Source organism: Trichosurus vulpecula, chromosome 2, assembly GCF_011100635.1.
Source record: "Trichosurus vulpecula isolate mTriVul1 chromosome 2, mTriVul1.pri, whole genome shotgun sequence".
Taxonomy (NCBI): Eukaryota; Metazoa; Chordata; class Mammalia; order Diprotodontia; family Phalangeridae; genus Trichosurus; species Trichosurus vulpecula.
The window spans coordinates 157,581,526-157,604,766 of NC_050574.1; the positions used below are offsets into that span (position 1 = coordinate 157,581,526).

Below are 23,241 nucleotides of genomic sequence, written 5' to 3' on the forward strand. Positions count from 1 at the left end.
CATCAGATTAAGGATAGCCCAAAAGATTCTGAAAGGAAAAAATATTAGGCATTGTACTTAAGGACCCAATTAAAGAAAATTTTCCACATGGACTGAATCATTAAATACTTTAAGTAGAAGTATTAGCAAAGAGAAATACTAACTTTGACCCACCCAGGCACATAATTATAAAACTACAGAATGACAAAGATAAAGGAAAAAAAAACACCTCTCCAAATATCAAGAAAAAGAAGACACATTTAAAGGAAAAAATAGATTAACAAAAAAAGAAAATTCAAATTAGAAAACATTTAAGAGACAAATAAAGACCATTATATGATGATAAAAAACATAAATACATAACCATGCTAAATTGATAAGCTAGTGAGGATGATCAGAACAAGCAGGGTTGTTTTCTGGATTTTTTTGTTTGTTTTTCATTGGTGGGGGAGTCATACAAGTGTTCGTAGGCATCAGGGAAGCAGCTAGCAAATAGGAAGAGATTAAAGATTAGTGATAGATTTCCACTGGAAAAGATGGGGTGGAATTTGGTCACATGTGCATGTAAAGGAGTTTGCCATGGCAAGGAGAAAGGTTTCCTCTTCATGTGAGACAAGTGCAGGAAGAGAGAGCAGTGGAAGGTGTTTGAGTGACATGAGAGGAAAAGGGGAGCTTGTGGGCTCAATATGTTCAGAGAAAGGTTAGGTAAGGCTCTTAGCTGAGAGGGTGGGGGTGGGGTAGTAGTCATGGAAGGTTTCAGGAGGGATGAAAAGGTTTGGAAAAGCCACTGTAGTGAGCGGGATAGTGAGTTAGGGAGGTAAAAAATGATGGCCTTGCTGCAGTGAGGGCCCAGTTGAGATTATATAACAAATTTGTAGTAGACCCAGTGAGTATGGTTTTGTAATCTTCTCCTCAGTCAGCAGCATATGAATACAGGCAAAAATAGCAAATGGTGAGAGCAATCCAAGGCTAGGGCTTGGCAGGGGACCTCCAAGTAGAGGACAGTGTAGAATTGAAATGATTCATCAGGGAGTGAAGCTGGGGAAGGGAAGAGAATGCAGCCTGTCGAAGGAGTGACGCCCTGGGAAAACACAGCGGTGGAAGAATCGGAGGTTATAGTAAGGATGAAGAACAGGGCTAGAGGTTGTAAGGCAGAGGAAAAGATGAAAAGATAAAAGATGATGCCGGCGGTGGCAAAATGAAGGGTAAGGATCATCTGTCTTTAGCCGAGGTGAGGCAGGGGAGTAGATCATGCACAGAAAATTAGAAAACAGCACAAGTGGGAAATGAAGGTATGTATGTTAAAGTCCTCTGGTACAAGGCCAGGAGTTGGGGTAGAAAGAAATACCATAAGGCGATGAACTCATTGCGGAAGCGAGGAGGGGGTTGCATTAGGGAAGTAGGAAGTAGAGGATGGAAAATGGGATTTGAATAATGATAGTCAGGGGTGGGGAAGAGTATAATAAGGTGTTGTTATCGTTTGTTGTTGCTGTTGTTGTTCAGTAATATCTGACTCTGCATGACCTTTGGTTTGTCATTTCCTTCCCCAATTCATTTTACAAATGAGAAAACTGAGGCAAACAGGGTAAAATGACTTCCCCTGGGTCACACAGCTACTACGTGTCTTAGGCCAGATTTGAACTCATGAAGATGAGTCTTCCTAAATCCAAGTCCAGTACTCTCCCCAGGGTGGGAGTATACTAACCACCGAGGAATGGGTTCAGCCAGATTATCATCCCAAGGTATCCAGGGCAGTCAGCTCAGAGGGCTTTACCATCCTCCCAGTCACCCAGGCTGGCAAGCTTAAGAGTTATCTTCAATTCCTCCCTCCTTCCCCTGCCTCCTTGCCCCATAACCTTTTGTTGACAACACTTGCTATTTCTCTAGCCACAACACGTCTGCTATATGCACCTTTCTCTCCAGTCACACAGTTGCCACACTGGTGCAGGTCCTTATTACCTCAAGCCTGGACTACTTCAATAACCTGCTAGTTGCTCTCCCTGCCTTGAATCACACCAATCTATCCTTCACTGGGTGGACAAAATGAACTTCCTAAACCAGGGCTTCTTAAATTTTTTCCATTCCTGACCCCTTTTTGAGTTTTGGGTTTTGACAGCATTTGTTAGCATTGCATGGCCTGAGGGCACGTGCGGTGCAAAGTGTACATGCTGTGTGTTCAGAACCAAGGCTGCGGTGAAGTTGCAACAGGGGCAAGCACTGCCAGAAACACCTCGGATTCATTACTTTTTAATTAGTTTTTGGTCATTGCATATTCAGAAACCTTTTACTCTTGCCAAATTTTTCATGACTCCATATGGGGTTGCAACCCACAGTTCAAGAAGTGCTGTGAAACCACAGCTCTGACCATGCATTTTAGGAAGATCACCCCCACCCCCAACTTCACCTCTCTGTGTTTTTATTGTTATTCCCAGAGCTTATTATTATTAGCACCGTGCCAGGCACATAGGAAGCACTTCAGAAATGCTTGTTGGCTGACTTTAAGAGTTATTTGGATCATCCGTCTACTTAAATATAAGTTCTATGAGGACACAGGTCAATTCTTATCCACACATTCTATCCACCCCAGTACCCAGCACAGTGTTCTACACACCCTAAGTGGTAGCTAATGAATGTCTGTTGAGTGGATAATTCATCCTCTCAATATCCATCCCAGAGTCTGGTGTTAGGCATGTTGTATCTGAAGTGACAGTCAGATGATTCAGTGGAAATATCCATGAACAGCTGAAGATAAGGAAGACAGATATCAAGGGAGATGCAACAATCTGACGGTCATCCTCCTAAGGTAACCGCTGATGGTGAGAGAATTTATCAATTCTGTTGGGGTATGAGAGCCTACAGAAAGAAGAATAGAAAACCAACCATTAAGGCATGGGGAAAGCTCACAGTTAAGAAATAGCAATGAAGATAACAGAAGGAATAGTGAGCAAGGTATTGTGTAATATACTGTTACAGGGACCAAGGAATAAAAGAGCTTCCTGAAAGAGGGAAGTCTTGACAAAAGCAGATTATGCACAGAGGTCAGTTGGGACTAAGAAAAGACCCCGGTTTTTTTCAAGGCATGGGTAGCACAGTGGATAGAGCCCTGGGCCTGAAGTCAGGAAGACTGAGTTTAAATTTTATTTCAGACATTTAGTGGCAATGTGATGCTGGGGGGCAAGGTATTTAATGTCTTTTTGCCTCAGTCTGCTCAAATATAAAATGGGAATAGTAATGGCACCTGCCTTCTGAGTTGTTGTGAGAATCAAATAAGCTAATATTTGTAAAAAGTGCCAAGCAGCCCCCGGGACATTTGTTCTTGCTCAGTGGTATCCGACTCTTCATGATCCCCTTTGGGATTTTGTTGACAAAGATACTAGAGTGGTTTTCTTCTCCAGCTCATTTTACAGATGAGGAAACAGAGACAAACAGAGTTAAGTGACTTGCCCAGGTTCACACAGCTAGTAAATGTCTGAGGCTGGATTTGAACTCAGGCCTTCCTGACTCCCCCTGGGGCTCTATCTACTGTGCTACTTAGCTGCCCACCTGGAACATAATAAGTGCTAAATAAATGCTTGCTACCTCTCCTTTTCCCACTTCAAGAAGGAAGTAATTTGTGACTATAATATTCAAGTTAATAGCTGTCACCATTTTAGCCATTCTGATGATTATGTTTTCTGAAGACTCTTGAAGTTTCTTTGCTGAGGTGCTGGGGTGTGGGGGAAGCAGAGGAAGGGTGGAAATCCAAACATTGGCCTAGGAGTCATGGTACCTGAATTATAATCTCAGCACTGGCGCTAACTTACTTTGTTTTCCTTATTTGCTTGACCAACCAACAAGTGACACCTACTTTATTTCCTTGTCTATAAAATGGCAGAGTCAGACTTGGTATAATGCAGTCCAAACAACATTAAGAACTTAGTACATACAAGAAACTACGTTAGGTGCTGAATAGGCATTGCTTGACATTGATTAGATAATATATAGGACCTCTTCCAGTTACAAAATCTATGATTCAATTTATGAAAAATTAATGAGCAATACAGTATATATCCTAGTGCTAAATTGTGTGATATAGACTACTAGATTTTGAGTTATGTTAAGAGAGGAATCATGTCTTACTTAATACTTGTGTTCTCTATAGCACACAGCATATTGTTATACATAAATTATGTGACTGGTAAATGTTGAAGGGATATCACTCTCCTTTTCCCTACCACCTTATTTCTCCTGTCCCTTGGAGATCTCATCCATTCCTAGAGCTCTGACTCTCACCTTTTTATCTAGGATGTTTCCAAATCTATATCTCTACCTATGACCTATCTCTTATGCTTGAACACCAAACATCAACTTTTTTGCTGGGAATTTTCACTTGAATGTCTGTCTCTTCAAAGCCAATATGATCTCACCATAGAATCATGGAATTTAAGTTAAAATTGGCTTTAGAGGCCATTTAGCATCATCTCATCTTATAGCTGAGGAAATGGAGAAGTAACTTATGTTGCTCAGCAAATCAGTAGCAAATTTCCAAAAAGAAAAACCTCCTCTCCTCCCTAACTTTCTAATTTCTTCAAGTTTTGGTGTCATCTTCCACCATCCAGTAATTAAATCCTACTGATTCTGTCTTCATAAAGTTTCTCATGTCCATTCCTTCCTTTCCATTCTCGCTGATTCATCACTTACCGTAACTCCCCACTTGAGGCTACCACCTTATCACCTCATACTTGGACTATCTGAACAAGTTATTAACGGGTCTCCTTAGCTTCAATCTTTTGCCTTTGCAAAATATCATCTGTACTGTTAGATTAAGCTTTTTCAAAAACACCACTTTCATCATGAACATTCCTGCTCAAAGAAAGACCTTTGTGACATCTCACTGTCTAGAATGAAGTCTATACTCCTTAACCTGGCATTCTGGGCCCTCTACAACCTGACCCCTATATCTTTCTTTTTAAAAAGATTTCTATTGGTATCTTTTTTCTTTGCATTGCTAGATTTCCCCCTGTATTCTACTGTCTGCTCCATCCCAGAAAGCCATCTCTTATAACAAGGGATTAAAAAAAGAGGAAAAAATTCAGCAAAAACAATCATTACACTGAAAAGCTCTGACATTATAAGTACCATTACACACCTGTGAACTCTGCCCCTAATCTTTGCAAAGGAATAGGGGGAAGAATATGTCTTTTCTGTCCCCCACCTTTCTAAATTCATGGTGCACTATTAATCTACATGAACCCCTCTATTCTAAACAGACTTGTCTACTCAATATCCTATTTAAAAAACTCCAAAACTAAAAACTTGCGAACTCCTAATACCTGCACTTTACTAACGTTATTCATCCTGCTTAAATGGCCCACTCCTCTTTTCTAATTATACAAATCTTGCCCATACCTCACAACTAGCACCTGTTATTTTCTTCTTAAAGGCCTTCCAAACATGTCACCCCATAGTGATTTCTCTCTTCTGTGAACTCCTGTGGCATATTCTGTTTGCACTACTAATTTAAGACTTATTAACTTACCGCCTTGTACTGTGAATTTTTCATCTCCATATATTTTACTTCCCCAATCAGAAAGTAAACTCTTGCAGTATTTCCCATAGCACTTTGCCAAAGAACATTTGCTGACTGATTAATGTTTACTCAAACTTAGAGGACTCACCTCTCCACAAATTAATTCAACAGACTTCTGTTTTTGTACATATTATGTGCTGGGGACTAGAAGAGATACAAAGGTAATGATAACGCTGCTATTTACGTAGTGCTTAAAAGTTTACAAAGTACTACATAAATTATTTCATTTAGGCTCGTAACTTCACTGGGAAGCAGACGCTATAGACATTATAATGCACACTTGAAAGATGAGAGAATTGAGGATCAGAAAGTTTAAGTGTCTTGTTCATAGTTCAATAGCTATTAATTGTCAGTGAAAGGATTTGAAGCTTGGTCTTCCTGATTCTAAGTCAAGCCATAAGGCCCCATTGCCCTTCAAGATAAATAAGATATCCTCAAGAACATTATAAATTTATGTGAAGAAATAAGATACAACACAGATTAAATATATTACATATTACAAATGTGAATGATTCATTAAAAATAGAAAAAATGCTATGAGATCTATTTCTATTTGTGATGACCGTCCTAGGGAATCAGCAAAGACGCTCCGACAATAATGTCAGCAAAGTTGAAGATTGCAAAAATCATCACATTACTACATGATAACAAAATCCAAGAGGTAATGGTAGAGAAATCCCATTCAAAATAACTACAAAATGCATAAAATATTTGGTGATAAATACACCAAGCACACAAAATACTTTTATAGATTTAATTACAAAGCGCTTCTTAGATAAAGAACAATTTAAATAGCCGGAGGAATGTGGAATGCTCATAGTGGGGCTGTGCAAATATTATAAAAATGACAATACTACCAAAGTTAATTTTCAGTTTTAATGCTATGCCAATCAAACTACACAGGGATATTTCACAGAACTCCATAAAACAATACAAAATTCATTTGGAGAAACCAAAGATCTAAACTATATCAAGGGAAATAAAAAAAACAAGTAGAAATGAAGGGAGAAAAGCATCATAAAGCCGCAATTACCAAAACCATTTGATCATGGTTTTAAAATAGACTAAACAAGGAAATATCAGAAAAAATGGAAGTTAGTGTTCAGTAAGCTTAGAAAATTTAAATTACTTAAAAACTCCCTATTTGATGAAAACTACTTAGATAATTGGAAAGTAGTCTTCAAAAATCAGACCCTGACCAACATCTTCTACCACATTCCACAGTAAATTCAATATGGATATGTTGTTGTTCGGTTACTTTTTCAGTTCTATCTGTTTGTGATGCCATTTGGGCCTTCTTGGCAGAAATACTGGAGCAGTTTGCCATTCCCTTCTCCAGTTCATTTTACAGATGTGGAAAATGAAGCAAACAGGGTTAAGTGATTTGCCCAGGATCACGCAGCTAGTTTCTGAGGCCAGATTTGAACTCATGAAGAGGAGTCTTCGTGACTCCAGAACTGGCATTCTATCCACTGTCCCATCTAGCTGCCCCTATATAGCCTTGGGCAAGTCACTTTACCACACTAGGCTTCAGTTTCTTCATATGAAAAATAAGGGGGCTGGCCTAAATACCTCTGTGGTCCCTTTCAAGTCTAAAACTATGATGTAGCTAAAAGAGCTGCTTGTCATTTTTCTATACTTGGTACATTTATAGTCCTCAACAGTGTAATATAATGAGAAAAGTACAGGCCTAGAAATTAGGAGATCTGAGTTCCAGTCTTGGCTCTGATAAGAGTAGCTATGTACTGTTCTATAAGTCATTTAAATTCTCTGGGCCTCAGTTTCCTCATTTGTGAAATGAGAAATCTGAGCTAAGTGATTTTTAAGGTGTCTATTAGCTTGAATATTCTGATTAGGGGTCTATGATACTATGATATATGTGTATGTAGATAGAGCTCCTGGAGCAATTAAATTGATACTTAAAAGCAATATAATTTTTCCCCATATATTTCAATCATAGACAAGCACTGCAGACATGGATAAAAGTGGTCCAGAACTGAAACAGAAGGAAGATAGGATCCCACTTCACTTAGGATATTTCACAGCATTTACTAAGATTTTAAATTTTCTGATACTTTAAAAGCCAACTAATATTCTCCTTATTTTTCTGAATGGTTGTAAAACAGAGAATTCAGGTCTTGCTCTTAGTATCATCCCCATTCTCTCCTCCTATGCTTCAGCCTTGAAAGAAGGGGTGTTCCTCTTTGCCAAAGCCAACTGCTCTACTTCTCCCCATGATCCACCTCCTCTTAGCACTTCGGTGAGCTGGTCTTCTTTGATCATCCTCTTCTCTCTTCTTTTTAAGGTTTATTGATGCCTTCTGCCAAGCACACCTTTCCATTTTAACAAAGATTTTTTAAAAAACTAACACTTTGGCAAAATCAATGCATCAATGCAACACCAACACCACATGCAATGCTCTATGTCTCTAATTAAAGAAGGTACATTTTTTCATCTCCTCTTCATGCCAGGCTCCATCATAATTACACAAGATCTATCTCTTACTCTACTCTTGTCTTTCTCTTTATTCCCTGGCTCCTTCCCTGCTGCCTACAAATATGCCCAGATCTCCCCCACCCTTAAGGCCTCTCACTTGCCCCTACCATCTTTTTCAAGTGATCATTTTATATTGCTCCACCTTTTTGCTCTCAAACTCCTAGTAAAAGCCGACTATACCTGCCTCTTCTTTCTGACTTACTTGCTATCTGACTTCCACCCCCTTTACTTACATGACACTCGTCTCCAAAGTGACTAAGCATTGTTTAGTTGCTAACTTCTACAGCTCTTTCTAAAGCCTCATCCTCCTTCATCTCTCCGTAGGTTGATAGCTGTTAACTATCCCCGCCCAAACATTCTGCCCCCCACTGGGTTTTCCTAGCACTGCTCTCTTGTGGCTTTCCTCTTCCTACCCATTTGTCTTGATTGCAGGATCTTATTCAATATCCTTTCTCTAGCCTCCTCTGGGCTACCTTCTGCCCTCTCTCTAAACCAAGCGTTCTTAATCTTTTTGTGTGTGTGTGTCATGGACCCTTATTTGGTGTTTGGTATTTTGGTGAAAACTATGGACCCCTTCTCAAAATAATGTTTTCTTGCCCATATTTATAATTGCAGGAAATGACAACTTTCAGTTAGAGATTAGTGGAGAGATACATAAATATTATATATTACAATATGTTATGCATAATATATATATAATCACTAGCATTTATATAGTGCTTTAAGGTTTGCAAAGAGCTTTACAAATAGTATCTCATTCATTCCCCACAACAGCCCTGGGAAATAGGGGTTATAGTTATCCTCATTTTACAGATGGGGAGACCGAGGCTAAGACAGGTTTAAGGGACTTACCCAGGGCCACACAGCTAGTAAGTGGCCAGTGCAGGATTTGTATTCAAGTCTTCCTGACTCCTAGTCTAAATGTAAGCACTTTTTACGCAGAAACATGCATCTGAAGAAATGTGATCATTTTGAGATTTTACTTTACCACTGAGTTAATCTGTTATATTAAAAAATATAAATGGCTCTCTCTTATCTAATGTTCTCTCCAGCAACAAAGATCATAACCTGGCCCACCCTGTGCTTCTCCTGTACATTTGCTATGTACACATTTTCATTCTGGTATCCCTTGCTTTATGAAAGGCATGTGTTCTGGTATAGTTGGTCATAAAGAGAATTTAAGTAAAAAAAAAAGATTCTATTTTCCTGTTGAGAGGGAGGGGACAGCGCATAGAGAGCCAGCCTCAAAGCCAAGAAGATCTAGGCTTCAAATTCCATGTCTGGCATGTACTGTGTAACCCCTGGACATAGTATTTCATCTCTCAGTGCACCAGGAATCTCTCAAAAATTTAAGTTGCAGAGAACGTGCCCAATGGAATCACAGGTTCAGTCCCTATCCTCCCCCTTTTCCCAGTGAGTTTCATTATAAAATTGGAATGAAAATCCCAAAGGGGGGGGAACCTAAATAGAATGAACTGAAAACTGTTTTTGTGAAAAAGGGTCAGCTTCACGACACTCTGACCATTGTAATATGAACCATCAACCAGTTGTAATACTTGTATGTCTGTATATTTATAAATATTAACTAAATGATATCAGAGTTCCTATGTCTTCTGGGGATGGGAGACAACTATAGGAGCTCTTTCATCCAAAGGCACATCCCCTATAATGAGAGATTCTTAGTCTAAATATGCATCTGCTAGAACTTCTCTTTCCCCGCGTTATCTGGACAATTACAGCATCTATTAAGGGTTGGGTTATATTTACTATCCCACTTCGCCATTCAGTACCACCAGCATGAGATATATGCCAGCATAAAAATACCCTGAATTCTAGATTTTCATGTTGTAAAATAATTAAGAGTACTGAGGGGAAAAAAGGACTTTCTGTTTAAATGAATATTCTGGTTTCTTTGAACTGCTTTGGTTGCAAACCTTTCTAAGATGTATTGGCCAACTTTCTCGCCTTAATAAGTATTTAAATCATCATTCTAAAAATCAATTCTCATTTTATGGTAGTCTAGACAAAGAGGATTTGGCAGATTGGGCTGAATGTTTACAGGCTTCAGGACGTACAGTAACATGAGTGTATTTTTATCATTAATTTCTTTTCTCCTCAAAGTAGAGAGGCAGCCCTTCTCCTTATCAAGTCCTATTTCCCTCCATGTGCCTGGTCATCTCCTCTTCATTTCCCTGGCTTTGTTCAAGACTTGGCTCAAATACCTTCTGCAGGAGACCCTTTCTGTACTCTCTCCCCACCCCACCCCGACCCCTGCCAGCCGCTAGCTCCCTCCCCCTCAGATTATCTTCCTACTGCTCTGTATGTATCTGTATTTACCTAGTGATTCACATGCTATTTTCACCTTTAGAATACAGGCTCATTGAGGGCAGGAGCTGGTTTCTGCCCTGCCCCCATTCTTTGTATCCCTAAAACTTAGCACACTGCCTAGCACATATCAGGTATTTAATAAATGTTTTTTGACTGACAAAACCAGAACTCTTTCTGCCTTGCAGCCTCTTCTGTCGAGGCCAATCTTAGGTAAAATTGCACCCTGGGAAAAGTATGATTTCAGTGTCTTTAAAGATCTTTTGACCTAAACTCTGATTGCAAGGGAGACAGGTGCTTCTGGAGACCTCTGACAACAGCTCTCATTCCACAGCTTGCTTTTATAAAGCTTTGGGGAGAAATACAGCAAACACACACACACACACACAGAGAAAAATAATGTCACTAGGTCTTATCATGTAGCCAGAATGAAGGCAGACAGCACCAGGTCCAGACTGGGGTACCCCATCTCCCAGACCCAAACTTAGGTTCCCCATCTGAAAGGCCTCAAGCCATCAGCTTAGCACTTGTAACATGCCAGAGAGTACCCCTGACACTCGCCCAAGCCAATGGGCTAGTAGAAGGTAGGCGTGTGAAAGGGTTTACTTTATTTTTGGCCTTGTATCCCTAGCACAGTGTCTTGCACACAGTGGTACTTAATGTTCATAGAATTAAATTGCCATTAACAAGAACCAGGAATACTATGCAGGGTGCTCCCAACACATCATTCCTTATCACTTGACACCTGCAACTCTGAATAGTTTTATGTTAATTTTATCTCCAAAAATAGAGCCAGCATTGAAGAACACTATGAAGCAAGGTGCTAGGAAGAACGGGCTGGAGATTTCTAGGACGTCTCCTTGGTTCTCCCATTATCCACACTACCTACACTAAAAGCCACTCCTGGGCAAAGTTACTATAATCTAGCAGTAAATTATACACTTTGGAGTCTTAAAACCCCATAGAGATAAAAGTACACTTGCTTAAAAATTATAAAGAATTATACCTGTTGATTTTAACTAACAGTTATTTACAGTTTTGTCAGAAATAGCTGGAGAAATACTTCCACTTAAACTAAACTTCAAAACTTGCGTCACTTAGCCTTTAAGAATTTCCTTCTACCCCCATAAAAGCTACCTCTGGTTTGAGGCTTTTGGTGGTTCAGCATCCATTCAAAGCCATAGCTCATAAACCCCCACACATCTGTTTATTTTTATCAACCAGAGGACACATTAGCTGAAACGAAAGCCATTTAATCAATGTAGCAGAGAAAGTGACAAGATAAGATTCCCACCACAATCCTATCATGGGGTTCACTTTCCCACTGGTTACTACACCACCAATAAAGGAAGAACACATATAACCAGGGACTACACGTGGAAGATATCCACATGGAGAACACATATGGCCAGGTTATAGGCATGGTCCTGGCAACTAACACCTCCAATGCTGCAAGGCAGCTGACATTCTCTAGTGATTTCAATATCTCTGTACTATGCTGGGTACGTTATTCTATTTGTGTCATGATCATTGCTGGGTTCATTATCTCTGCTGGGCTTGACGGTGGTTGATGCTTATCATCTCTATTAGACGTGCATTTGCCAAACTTCTCTATGCTACCAGCTTCTGAGCTTGATCTCCTCAAGGCCACCTCATAGCCTTTCTATTAGGGTGAGGTCATTAGAAAGCCTTGGTCTAAGGACAAGTTGACATTTCCTTAATCATGGCCAGAGATTGTAAGCCCAGGCACCCAGCTAAGGGGTTAATGGATAAAGGTCAGGCAAAATGCTTCTAGGTTAATATTAAGTCTTTTGAAGTTCCCCATGTCTGAGGCTGAACTGTAGTACATAGTTGAATTAGAGTCCAGTGTTTCAGATAACTCTATAACTTATGGTTTGAAATTCCCAAGAACTTTTTAGGCTTGCTTTGCAAATTGATTTGAGCTAAAAAAATTAAGGGGTGAAAGGAATATATGTCACTGTTCTCCACCCATTTTGACCGAATTTTTGTACCGTCCCTCCCCATCTCTCTCTTCCTCTCTCTCTCTCTCTTTCTCTGTATATATATATATATATATATATATATATATATATATATATATACACACATATATATGTATATGTGTGTGTATAATTTTATGTGTGTATATAGAGAGAGAAGGGGAGAAAGAGATGGGGGGAGAGAGAGAGAGAGAGAGAGAGAGAGAGAGAGAGAGAGAGAGAGAGAGAAATGCAGGAATTGAGGCCAGAAAGGTGCAGAATAATGATATTGTTTTCTTCACTTAATTTCATATGCATATATAGTTATTACATATGTATTCTATAGAAAAATATATTAATTATATGTCAGCATCACATGTGCATGTATTTACATATACAGACATATACACAAAACCAACATCCAGTTTTAGTGCTATATTTTGGCCAGTGGAAAACCTTGTAGTTTTCTTACTTTAAGAGTAGTTCACATCTGTATAACACTTTGCAGTTTATAAATACTTTCATGTCAGCCACAAAGGGTGGGCAGTGCTGATATTATCCCTATTTTACAGATGAGGAAACTGAAGCTCCGAAAATGTCAGATGACTTCCCCAAAGCCGTCCAGCTAGTTAGTGGAAGAGCTAAGACTATAGTGAAGTCTCCCTACTTCCAGACCACTGTTCTTTTATACTACAATCTAGCTTCTCCTTTAATAAAGTTTAAAACAACTAAGCATTGGACTTAAAGCCAGAAGAGCTTGGCTTGCTTCAATCCAAGCTCTGCCACTTATTGGCTGTGTCTACGAGCAAACTAGTTCCTCTCTCTGGGCCTCAGTTTCCTCATCTATAAAATGGGGATAACTTGTACCACCTATCTTAGTGAAGTATTGTAAAGAAAAAGACTTTGTAGATTTAAAAATGTTATCTAAATGTAAGTTCTTATCATTATTATTATTAAGTAAAATTTTCTCAACTACAAAAGGAAACTTCAGCACTTACCCCATTAGATTCTGGTCTGGGTTCTCTATCTCAAGACGCGACTCCATTTTACCTAGGTTTCTTGATCTTTTAGCCTGTTCAGAAAGGGGGAAAAATAGTAATCTAGAGCGTCTAAAGTATTTACTAATCTAGAAAATTATGGAATACTAGCTATTGGCAAAATTATCCATTTAAAATTTTTCTTAGAAAATGTTACTTTCTTTCTTTTCAATACAGTATTATAAACAGAACTGTTAAGTGACTTAATTTGTGTGCCCTTTCTCCCATTCCCCTCCATCTTCTTTAGCAGACTAGAACCTCAATCACACTCATCTTCCTGCTCTCTCTTGCTTTTTTCCCTCACTCTCTCTTTAATCTCTCCCCAGAGCTACTGATTGCTTCCTTCCTGCCTTCAAACATGCCCAAATCTCCCTCAAATTCTTACTAGATCCTACTATCCCCTCAATCTATCATTCTATATCACCCCTCTTTCTCAACCAAACTCCTAGGAAAAGCTGTCTACCTTCATTGCCTCCCTTCAGCCTCATAAAGCAATTGAATTTATTCTCTCCAAAGTCACCAAATATTTTAATTTTCATATCTAAGAGTATTTTCTTAGTCCTCATCCTTCTTGACCTTTGTGCTGTACCTTTCTTCCCAGATACTCTTTTCATGACCTTATTCTTTTCGTTTTCCTCCTTTTCTAACTGCTTGCTCATTCTCTAACACACCCCTAACTGTAAGTGTTCTCCAAAGCTATGGCATGAATCCTCTCTTTCTTTATTCTCTTAATATCCACATCAGCTCTTATGGGTTTAATTATCACCTCTAGGCTGATGACTTCTAGAGCTATATAGCCAGGCCCAGTCTCTCTCCTGAGCTCTAGTTCACATCTAACCCTACATCACTAACTGCCTATTGGACATTTCAAACTGGATGTCACAAAGGCATCTCAAAGTCAACATAAACAAAACAGAAGTCATTAATTTTCTGTCCAAACTCTTCTCTATCAAACATCCCTATTTCTGTTGAGATTTCCAGTCTTCTGGATTAGTAACTTCATTTTTATGCTCAATTTTTCATTCTCCCTGACACCTTCCCTGCTCTCTCCCATCATATTTATGGCCAATTGTGTCAATTCTAACCCTATAACATCTTTTCATTTGACTCCCTCTCTATTCACACAGCCACTACCTCAGCAATTCAGGCCTCATCGCCTGTTGCCTACACTATTGCAATATTATTCTAATTGGTGTCCCTGCCTCAAGTCTTTCCCCCTCTAATTTGTCAGTTATTTTCTTTAATTGCAGATTTGACCAAGTCAATCCTCTTCTCAATAAAATGCAGCAGCTCTGTACTTACAAACTTAAGGATAAAATACAAACTCTGACTTTTAAAGCCCTTTACAGCTTGCCTCCAACATATATTGACAGCTTTAGTATACATGTACTCCCCTTACCACACTTTATGGTCCATACAAACTGGACTTGTCTCTGTTATTCTCGTTCATATTCATTCATTCATTCTCTCTCTCTCTCTCTCTCTCTCTCTCTCTCTCTGTCTCTCTCTCTCTCTCTCTCTCTCTCTCTCTCATATTTTCCTATCTCACCCCTACACCTCATAGAATCAAGCACCACCTTCTATAAATCGAACTGCTAGTGTCTGCCTTCCCCAATTACCAAGTATTTAACTATTTTGTATTTATTATGTTACTTGTCCCCCATAAAATATAAGCTAAATGAGAGCCAGGTCTAAGTTTTACTTGAATTTGTGCATATATATATTTGTGCATATATGTATGTGTGTGTATATATATACATATATATGTATGTGTATATATATATGTGTGTGTGTGTGTGTGTGTATATATATATATATATATATATATATATATATATATATATATATATATATCCAGTGCCTGGAACATTAGACCATCTGAGATAACATGTATAGCACTTTTCAAACCTTGAGGTGCCACATAAATGCTATTATTGTTATATGGAAACTTGTTGGTTGATTATACTGGCTTCATGTAAACTTCTTTGCCTTCTCTTTCTGTTCCTCTTCTGAAACATCAATACACTGACCTAGGGGGCTCAAGAGGTAAGACTCAAATTCAAGTACTCCAGCCACTGAAAGCTACAACTCTTGAAGTCCATCCTAGAGTTGATTTCAGAAGTCAGCGTTCAAGGAGTAAACCCTTAAATTCTAAAAATACACATTGCCTATTTACTTCAGTTATTTGTCCCAGCAACCATCAAATATATGTATGTCTATGTATAGATGTATATCTATATCTATCTATATGTATATTTAAATCTGTGAGAACAAAATGTAATAGACCACTAAAGGCTGCTTATGGGGAAAAGAGAAAAATACTTTGATTTTATAAATTAGAGAATTATAAAGAAGAGGAGGAGAGGGAGAAAAAATTAGGTGAGAAAGAAGGACAATCAAGGAAGAGGAGGATAAAAGAGAAGGGAGGAAGAAGAGGATGGAGGAGGAGGGGGATGAAGGAGACAAAGGAGGAGGATGGAGAAGAAGGATGAAGAAGGAAGATGGAAGAGGAGGAGGAGGGAGGAGGAAAATAGAGGAGTATTAAGGAGGTAGAATGTTGTTGTTTGTCCTTTCTCAAAGAGGACAATGACATCAAGAAGGTGTAAGTGAATTGGATTTAAGTGAGGCAGGGCTGTGGAACGCCTCACTTTCTCCTCCAGAGCCATCTGGGTCCAGGGGCCAGATACAGATCAGGACGACTGAAGATGACCCCAAAGAGATGGAATAAAGAAAAGAAGGAGGGGGGGGGGGAAGGAGGACGGAGAAGGAAGGTGGAGGAATATTAAGGAGGTGAGAGAAGAGGAGGGAGGGCTAGTTGGCCTGGGATAATCCCAAATCAAACGTTTCCACAGCTCCACTAATACCACCTCCCAAACCCCTAATGCGCACGAAGTTCCCAACTTTGCTCATCCTCCGCCACTCGCTTCCCAGGGGGGTCCGGCGCGGGGGGCGACCCTGCAAACCCGGGCCTGGATATCCCCGTCCCCCTGTCCAGCCCGGGACAGCTCCCGGGGTTGGGAGGAGGGGCGCTCGGGAGGACTACCGGGGCGGACCTGGACCGGGAGCGCGTTCAGGTACCTTGGCTGCCTCGAGCTCTCGGCTGTCCGAAGGAGGGGAGGAAGAGTAGGGTAAAGTCGATGTAGCCCGCCACGGTCCCGGCCTCTCCGCGGGAGCCGCTGGGTAGCGCGCCGCGGCCCTGGCCTCGACCCCAGCCCCGGCCCTGGCCCCAGCCCCAGCTCAGGCTCCGGCTCCGGGTCCGGCCCAGGCTGTCCTTTCTTCGGCCAGGCTCGGCCCGTCTGTTCCCCAGCTTTCCCTCCGGCCCGGCCGAAGCAACAGCAGCAGTGGCGGCAGCGGCTGCCGCGGCGGTTACGGGCCTGGCTCCGACTGGCTCTGCCCGCCACCGCTCCCGCGGCTGACCAAGGCACCCCCCTGGTTTCTATGGCAACGCATCCCCTACCCCACCCGCGGAGGAACGCAAAGGTCAAGCGCGCCTGGAAGCCCCGGGACAATCCAAGGTAGGGAGGAGAGGTGGGGGTAGGGTACCGCTGCCCTGCCGTACCTGCCTGCATTCCAGCAGGGCTCATCCCATACCTGCGGGCTTCTTGGGGTCCCCCGGCCAGCTCCTGATCTTAAGTTAGAGTGTAAAAGAAGGGACGGGATGGTGGAAAACAGTAGGTGCTCCCTATCTGCCCCAGGGACAGCCACACTGACCCATCTTCAACTCCACTCACTTGCCACCTGACTTGGGTTTGGTTTTACAAGGAAAAGTGCCAGGCACAAATGAAACCAACTTCCTATGACAAAAATTATGAGTATTCCCTACTCAGAGATAGTAGTGAAGGTATGTAGTTATGTATATGAATACAATATCTTCAAAAAAATGAAAATTCACCTCAGTTTTATTGCCTCCCTCTAGTAAATTTGGAGCTCTTTTGTTTGCTTTTCATTTTCATAACATTGACACTGATTTGCTATATTAATACAACTGTACATTTAATACTTGTTCACATATCCATCCAGTTCCATCTAAATTATAAAAGACAACCTTGATCATTTCTTGTCAAGATGAATTTCCTAGATGTACTCTATAGAGTGGCTTAGGTAATGAGTTCTAGTAAGTGTGCCTCAGTTCTTCCATTCTGCTTGAATAAAGAAGAGTGATCATTCCATCTTAGCTTGAAATCCTCTATTATGTTGAAGGGCTTGGTCATATTCTTGAATCATTTCTAAACTTTCTAAATGGTTCAAATTTCAATCATTTCTAAACTTTCAAATTTCAATCATTTCTAAACTTAAATGGTCAAATTTCCTTGACCTGGAGAAGGGAAAATGGATCTTGAAAAGAAATTTAACATATTATCGTAAGATAGCCCAAAGTCCCTTGTATTCAGTCAGTAAGAATTCTCACTAGTCCCTAAGCTGGCAATATTGAGCAAGTGCCTTTTAGTCTTTTGAACTTACATAAATTCATCATTATGAAGATCCAGAGGTCTGACTTAAGATCTATTTAGCGGAACTTATAGAAATATATGTTTGAATAGAAAGAAGAATTTCATTTCTCAAGAAGCTTTTCCCAGTCCCCCTTAATGTTAGTGCCTTCCCGCAGAGATTACTTTCCATCTACCATCTATATGTGTGTGTGTGTGTGTGTGTGTGTGTGTGTGTATCTTGTGTGTACATAGTTATATGTTGTTTTTATCATTAGAATGTAAGGGCCTTGGGGGGAGAGACCATTTTTGCCTTTCTTTGTACTTCCCGGCCTCAGCACAATGCCTGGCTTATAGTAAACACTTAATGAATGCTTTTTGACTAACTTATACCTATGGTTTAAGCCACAATTTTTTTTTTTACAAATGAAGGTAACTATAGGGTCAAGATTGTCGACAGCAAAATAGAAGACTGCTTAGGATCATAGATTTGGAGCCTACAAAGTGAGTATGCCTAAGAGGGATAGAAACAAGGGCATACTGGAACTAGCTAGTACCAGCTCACAAGAGTAGAATGTTAAATTTTCAGCCTGAGCATGTTATTTACACCCCAGAAATTGGCAAACTATGAATCAGGGCTTATTTATTATTATGCTAATTTTCTAGAGTCAGACTTAAAAAAGATGGAGAAAATATTAATAATGCAGATTATATTTAAAAGCATGTCCTTTGTACATTTTTGAGAGAGCTGGTTGTTAAACATTTACCAGCACATCTTCATTTAGAAAACTCTCAAGAATGAAAACAGAGACAATTCTGATGAGACGGGAAAGGGAGACTTGTATAGAGAAACCAATATAGGTGCTTTCAGAACTCAACTACCCTCTTGGATTTTTTAAAAGACATGTATAGAAAATGAAAGCAAGGACAGATTATAGACAATATATAAGCATAGGACAGTCTGGTAAGAAAAGTGTTGAGAAAGCTATGCTCAGAATAAACTAAAGTTTAAAAGGAAAACTAAGAATGATGAAAGAAGTGGGGTTCAGGGAGGGGCAAATGGAGACACGATGAGGATGAAAGAAGGAAGAGGGCCACTGTTTGGGGTGAATGGAATAGTGATCAAAATGTCAGAAAAGGCAAAGCTGCTCAACTCTTTTTTTGAGAAGTTTTACTTCTATTTTCTTACCCATAAAGTATTAGCTTTGACTTAAAAAGAACAGAAGAAAAATGGCTAATAAGGAGTAGGTTGTAATGGGGATTCCTTTTGGGGTATGGGTAGGATTAGTTGGCTACTCATTCCCTTTTCAAATGTAAAAATATTTGAGTCTATGATTTAGTTGATATCCAAGACAAGAAGGAGATATAGTAAAGGGGTCCCCAGTTGACCTTCATGTATTCAAATCACCTGGCCCAAATGAACTGGCATTTAGGGAAGATGAAATAACTACCATGTGTGATTGCTGAACCAGTGATTACTGAAAGAATGTGAAGAACAGGAAACTGAGAATCAGAGAAAGGCAAATGCTTCATTTTCTAGCAAGGGAAGAGAAAGCATTATAGATTTATAGATTTAAAGCTGAAAGGGGCTATTAAAAGTAATCTAGTCCAACTCTCATTTTATAAATGAGGAAACCAAGACCCAGAGGGATATGTAGCCTTCCCAAGGTGACATAGGTTAGTAAACAGAAGAGCTGGGACTTAAATTGAGGTCTCTGATTCCAAATCTATTATTCTTTCTGTTGCAAGAATCTGCAAACTATAGGTCAATGAGTTTGACTTTATTCTAGAATGTATTATTAAAGGTGAACATGTGGAAAAGGAAATCAGTGATTGCAAAGAACCAATATAACTTCATCAAGAACAGGTCGTGCTGTATTAACCTTCTTTCATTTTTTTTGACATGGTCACTAATAATCACTGCAATACAAATCTAGATAGGAATCATCTAGGAATCACTGCAATGTAAATCTAGCTAGTTTATCTAAATATTAGCAAGATATTTAGTATTTGCTAAATATTTTTGGAAAGTAAGCATGTTATTCATGTGGGCAAAATGGAACATCATAAGTTAGATAAAAGTATTAGATGAAAAAACTGTTTGAATAATTGTTGTTCAGTTGTGACTGACTCTTTGTTACCCCATGTGGGGTTTTCTTGGCAAAGATACTGGAGTGGTTTGCCATTTCCTTCTCCAGATCATTTTACAGATGAGGAAACTGAGGCAAACAGGGATAAGTGACTTGCCCAGGGCCACATAGCAGTAAGAGTCTGAGGACAGATTTGAACTCAGAACTCTATCCATTGCACTACCTAGCTGCCCTAAATGAATCAGAGCCAAATAGTAGTCACTAATGGTTCAATATCAAATTGGAAGGGAATCTGCAGAGCAATATTTCAAGTATCAGGGGACCTGTGTTTGACCCCTTGCTGTTTAAAATGTATGTCAAGGACTTGGATATAGACATGCATGGCATGCTTATTAAATTTGCAGATAACACAAAGCAGGAGAGGGATATTTAACACATTGGATGATGGAATCAATATACTGAAAGATTGTGACCAGGATAAAAAGATGGGTTGCATCAACAAGATGAAACTTAATAGGGATAAATAAATGTCAAGTCTTACACTTAGGTTCAGAAAATCAATTTCACAAGTACAAATAGGAGAAGCATGGTGTCTCAGATTTAATAATGGCAAACTAACATATGTATTCTAAGCAAAATCAGTTTATTAACAATGATGCATTTAATTGTTAACAAAGAGGGTCAGACTGGTCACCTTAAAGTAAAGCCAGAAACCTCAGTGCTCTTTATTGACACTTAAGAATGAAGTGTTTGGGGGGCAGAGCCAAGATGGTGGCATGAAAACAGGAATTCTCTTGAGCTCTCCCCCAAATCCCTCCAAATAACTGCAAAAAACTTCTCTAAATAAATCCTAGAACTACAGTACCCATGAAATGACAGAGTGAAACAAGTCTCCAGCCCAAGACGGCCTGGATGGTCACTGGGAAGGGTCTACCATGCCATGCTGGGAGCAGAGCACAGCCCATCATGGGCCACGCCAGGACAGACTAGGCCAGAGCAGGCCTCGGCACTGAATCACTGGCAGCTGTGGCGATTTCCAGACTTCTCAACCCACAAATGCCAAAGACAACATAGCAGATCAGTGGGAAAACTGTTGAACCTGGGTGAGAGAAGGGCATGGGCCAGCCCCAGGGCAGCAGAGGTGGCTGCAGTAGCACTGGAGGCTGCTTCTGGAGCTCCAGGACCTCGGACAGTGGGGGGAATCAAGTAACTGATCAGAGCAGGAGTGCAGGAATCTCTTTGCTGGCACTGAGGCAGGTTTCTCTTGCTTTTCCCTGCTTGGATCTGGGTCATACTCATGGTTGGTGGTCCTTGGGGGAGGGGGAGCACTGGTGTGGCAGAGTTTGTGGTGGCTGAGGAGAGGGAGTCCTCCTGGTAGTTACACGGCAGAAAGGAGTGCTTGTACTCACAGACCAGAGCACAGGCCAGGAGAAGAGTATCATACCACTTCAGAATAGAAGTAGCTATGAAAACAGCAGCAGAAAACTCCTGAAGCTTGGGACAGAGCACTGTCCACTCTGGAAGCAGTCATACCCTGACAAAGAACTCGAAAGTCAAGTAATTGGCTGGGAAAATGAGCAGACAGCATAAAAGGACTCAGACCATAGAATCTTACTTTGGTGACAAAGAAGATCAAAACATACAGCCAGAAGGAGTCAACAAAGTCAATGATCCTACATCAAAAGCCTCCAAGAAAAATATGAATTGGTCTCAGGCCATGGAAGAGCTCAAAAAGGATCTGGAAAATCAAGTTAGAGAAGTAGAGGAAAAATTGGGAAGAGAAATGAGAGTGATGAAAGAAAACCATGAAAAACAAGTCAACAGCTTGCTAAAGGAGACACAAAAAATACTGAAGAAAATAACACCTTAAAAATAGACTCACCCAAATGGCAAAAGAAGTCCAAAAAGCCAAAGAGGAGAAAAAGGCCTTAAAAAACAGAATTAGCCAAATGGCAAAGGAGGTCCAAAAGATAACTGAAGAAAACAATGCCTTAAAAATTAAAATGAAGCAAGTGGAAGCTAGTGACTTTATGAGAAATCAAGAAATTATAAAATAGAACCAAAAGAATTAAAAATGGAAGACAATATGAAATATCTAATCAGAAAAACCACTGACCTGGAGAATAGATCTAGGAGAGATAATTTTAAAATTACTGGACTACCTGAAAGCCATGATCAAAAAAAGAGCCTAGACATCATCTTTCAAGAAATTATCAAGGAAAACTGCCCTGATGTTTTAGAACCAGAGGGTAAAATAGAAATTGAAAGAATCCACTGATCCTCTCTTGAAAAAGATCCCCAAAAGAAAACTCCTAGGAATATTATAGCCAAATTCCATAGTTCCCAGGTCAAGGAGAAAATATTGCAAGCAGCCAGAAAGAAACAATTTGAGTATTGTGGAAACATAATCAGGGTAATACAAGATCTAGCAGCTTCTACATTAAGGGATCAAAGGGTTTAGAATATGATATTCCAGAGATCAAAGGAGCTAGGATTAAAACCAAGAATCACCTACCCAGAAAACATGAGTATAATTCTTCAGGACAAAATATGGGCCATGGAATTGGAGGACCAAAAACAATAAACTGTTTGAAATAGAAACAGGGTCAAAAGTAGAAATTACACCAAAGTCAGAGGAGGGTAGCAAGAGGAGAGATTTGGGGCTAGGCAAACATTATTTGATTCTTCATTCTCCCACCCTACATATCCATTCAGTTGCCAATTTAGTTATCTCTACTTCTACAACTCAGTAAGATAAGGTGTTGAATTTGACTGAGTTCCTTCAATTTAGTGGACTCCAATTTTCTGTGAGCCCACATGTATATTTATACCCAGCTATATATAGCTGGCTCTGTCAGCTTCCTCTGAATATCCTTCTTATGAAAAGCTCTTAATGGCACCTCTCCACTGTTTTGTCTCACGACTGATCCAAAGTTGTTGTTGGATACTACCTACCATATCGCTCAATTAGGAAGGTTTTCAAAGAACATAACATAACCACTCATGAAATATGGAGGTTTCCTTCATAGGAATAATGTTATGCTGAACTAAAATTTGAATGTCAATGAAGTCAGACATTGCTGTTGTTGTTTGGTGTTTGTCTACTGATAAGAATTCAAGGAGTTATGGAATTTTTCCCTTTGTAACTCTGGGTATCATACTTGACAACTTGCTTATAATAAGTTGTTTTGCTGTTGACTAAAGGCTGTTATCTGGGTATACAACCATATGCATAAACATATGCAACCATGAATAAATATCCTGACTTTTATAGTACTAGTAAAAAAATGTAGTGCTTGTTTCAATGAGATAGCAGAGTTTTATTCTTTTTTAGTGTCG

At 39.8% G+C, this 23,241-nt stretch overlaps 1 protein-coding gene across 1 annotated transcript in view; it reads right to left on the minus strand.

The window, feature by feature from the left end:
- The window catches only part of DEUP1 (deuterosome assembly protein 1), a 158,174-nt gene extending 141,211 nt beyond the window's left edge, over positions 1-16,963 (minus strand). Inside the window, exons 1-2 of the mRNA XM_036743965.1 lie at positions 16,945-16,963; positions 13,347-13,420 (exon numbers count right to left, since the gene is read on the minus strand). Coding sequence (XP_036599860.1) covers positions 13,347-13,393 — 47 coding nt within the window. The 5' untranslated portion in view covers positions 13,394-13,420; positions 16,945-16,963. The remainder of the gene's footprint in view (positions 1-13,346; positions 13,421-16,944) is intronic.
- Positions 16,964-23,241: the final 6,278 nt, after the last annotated feature.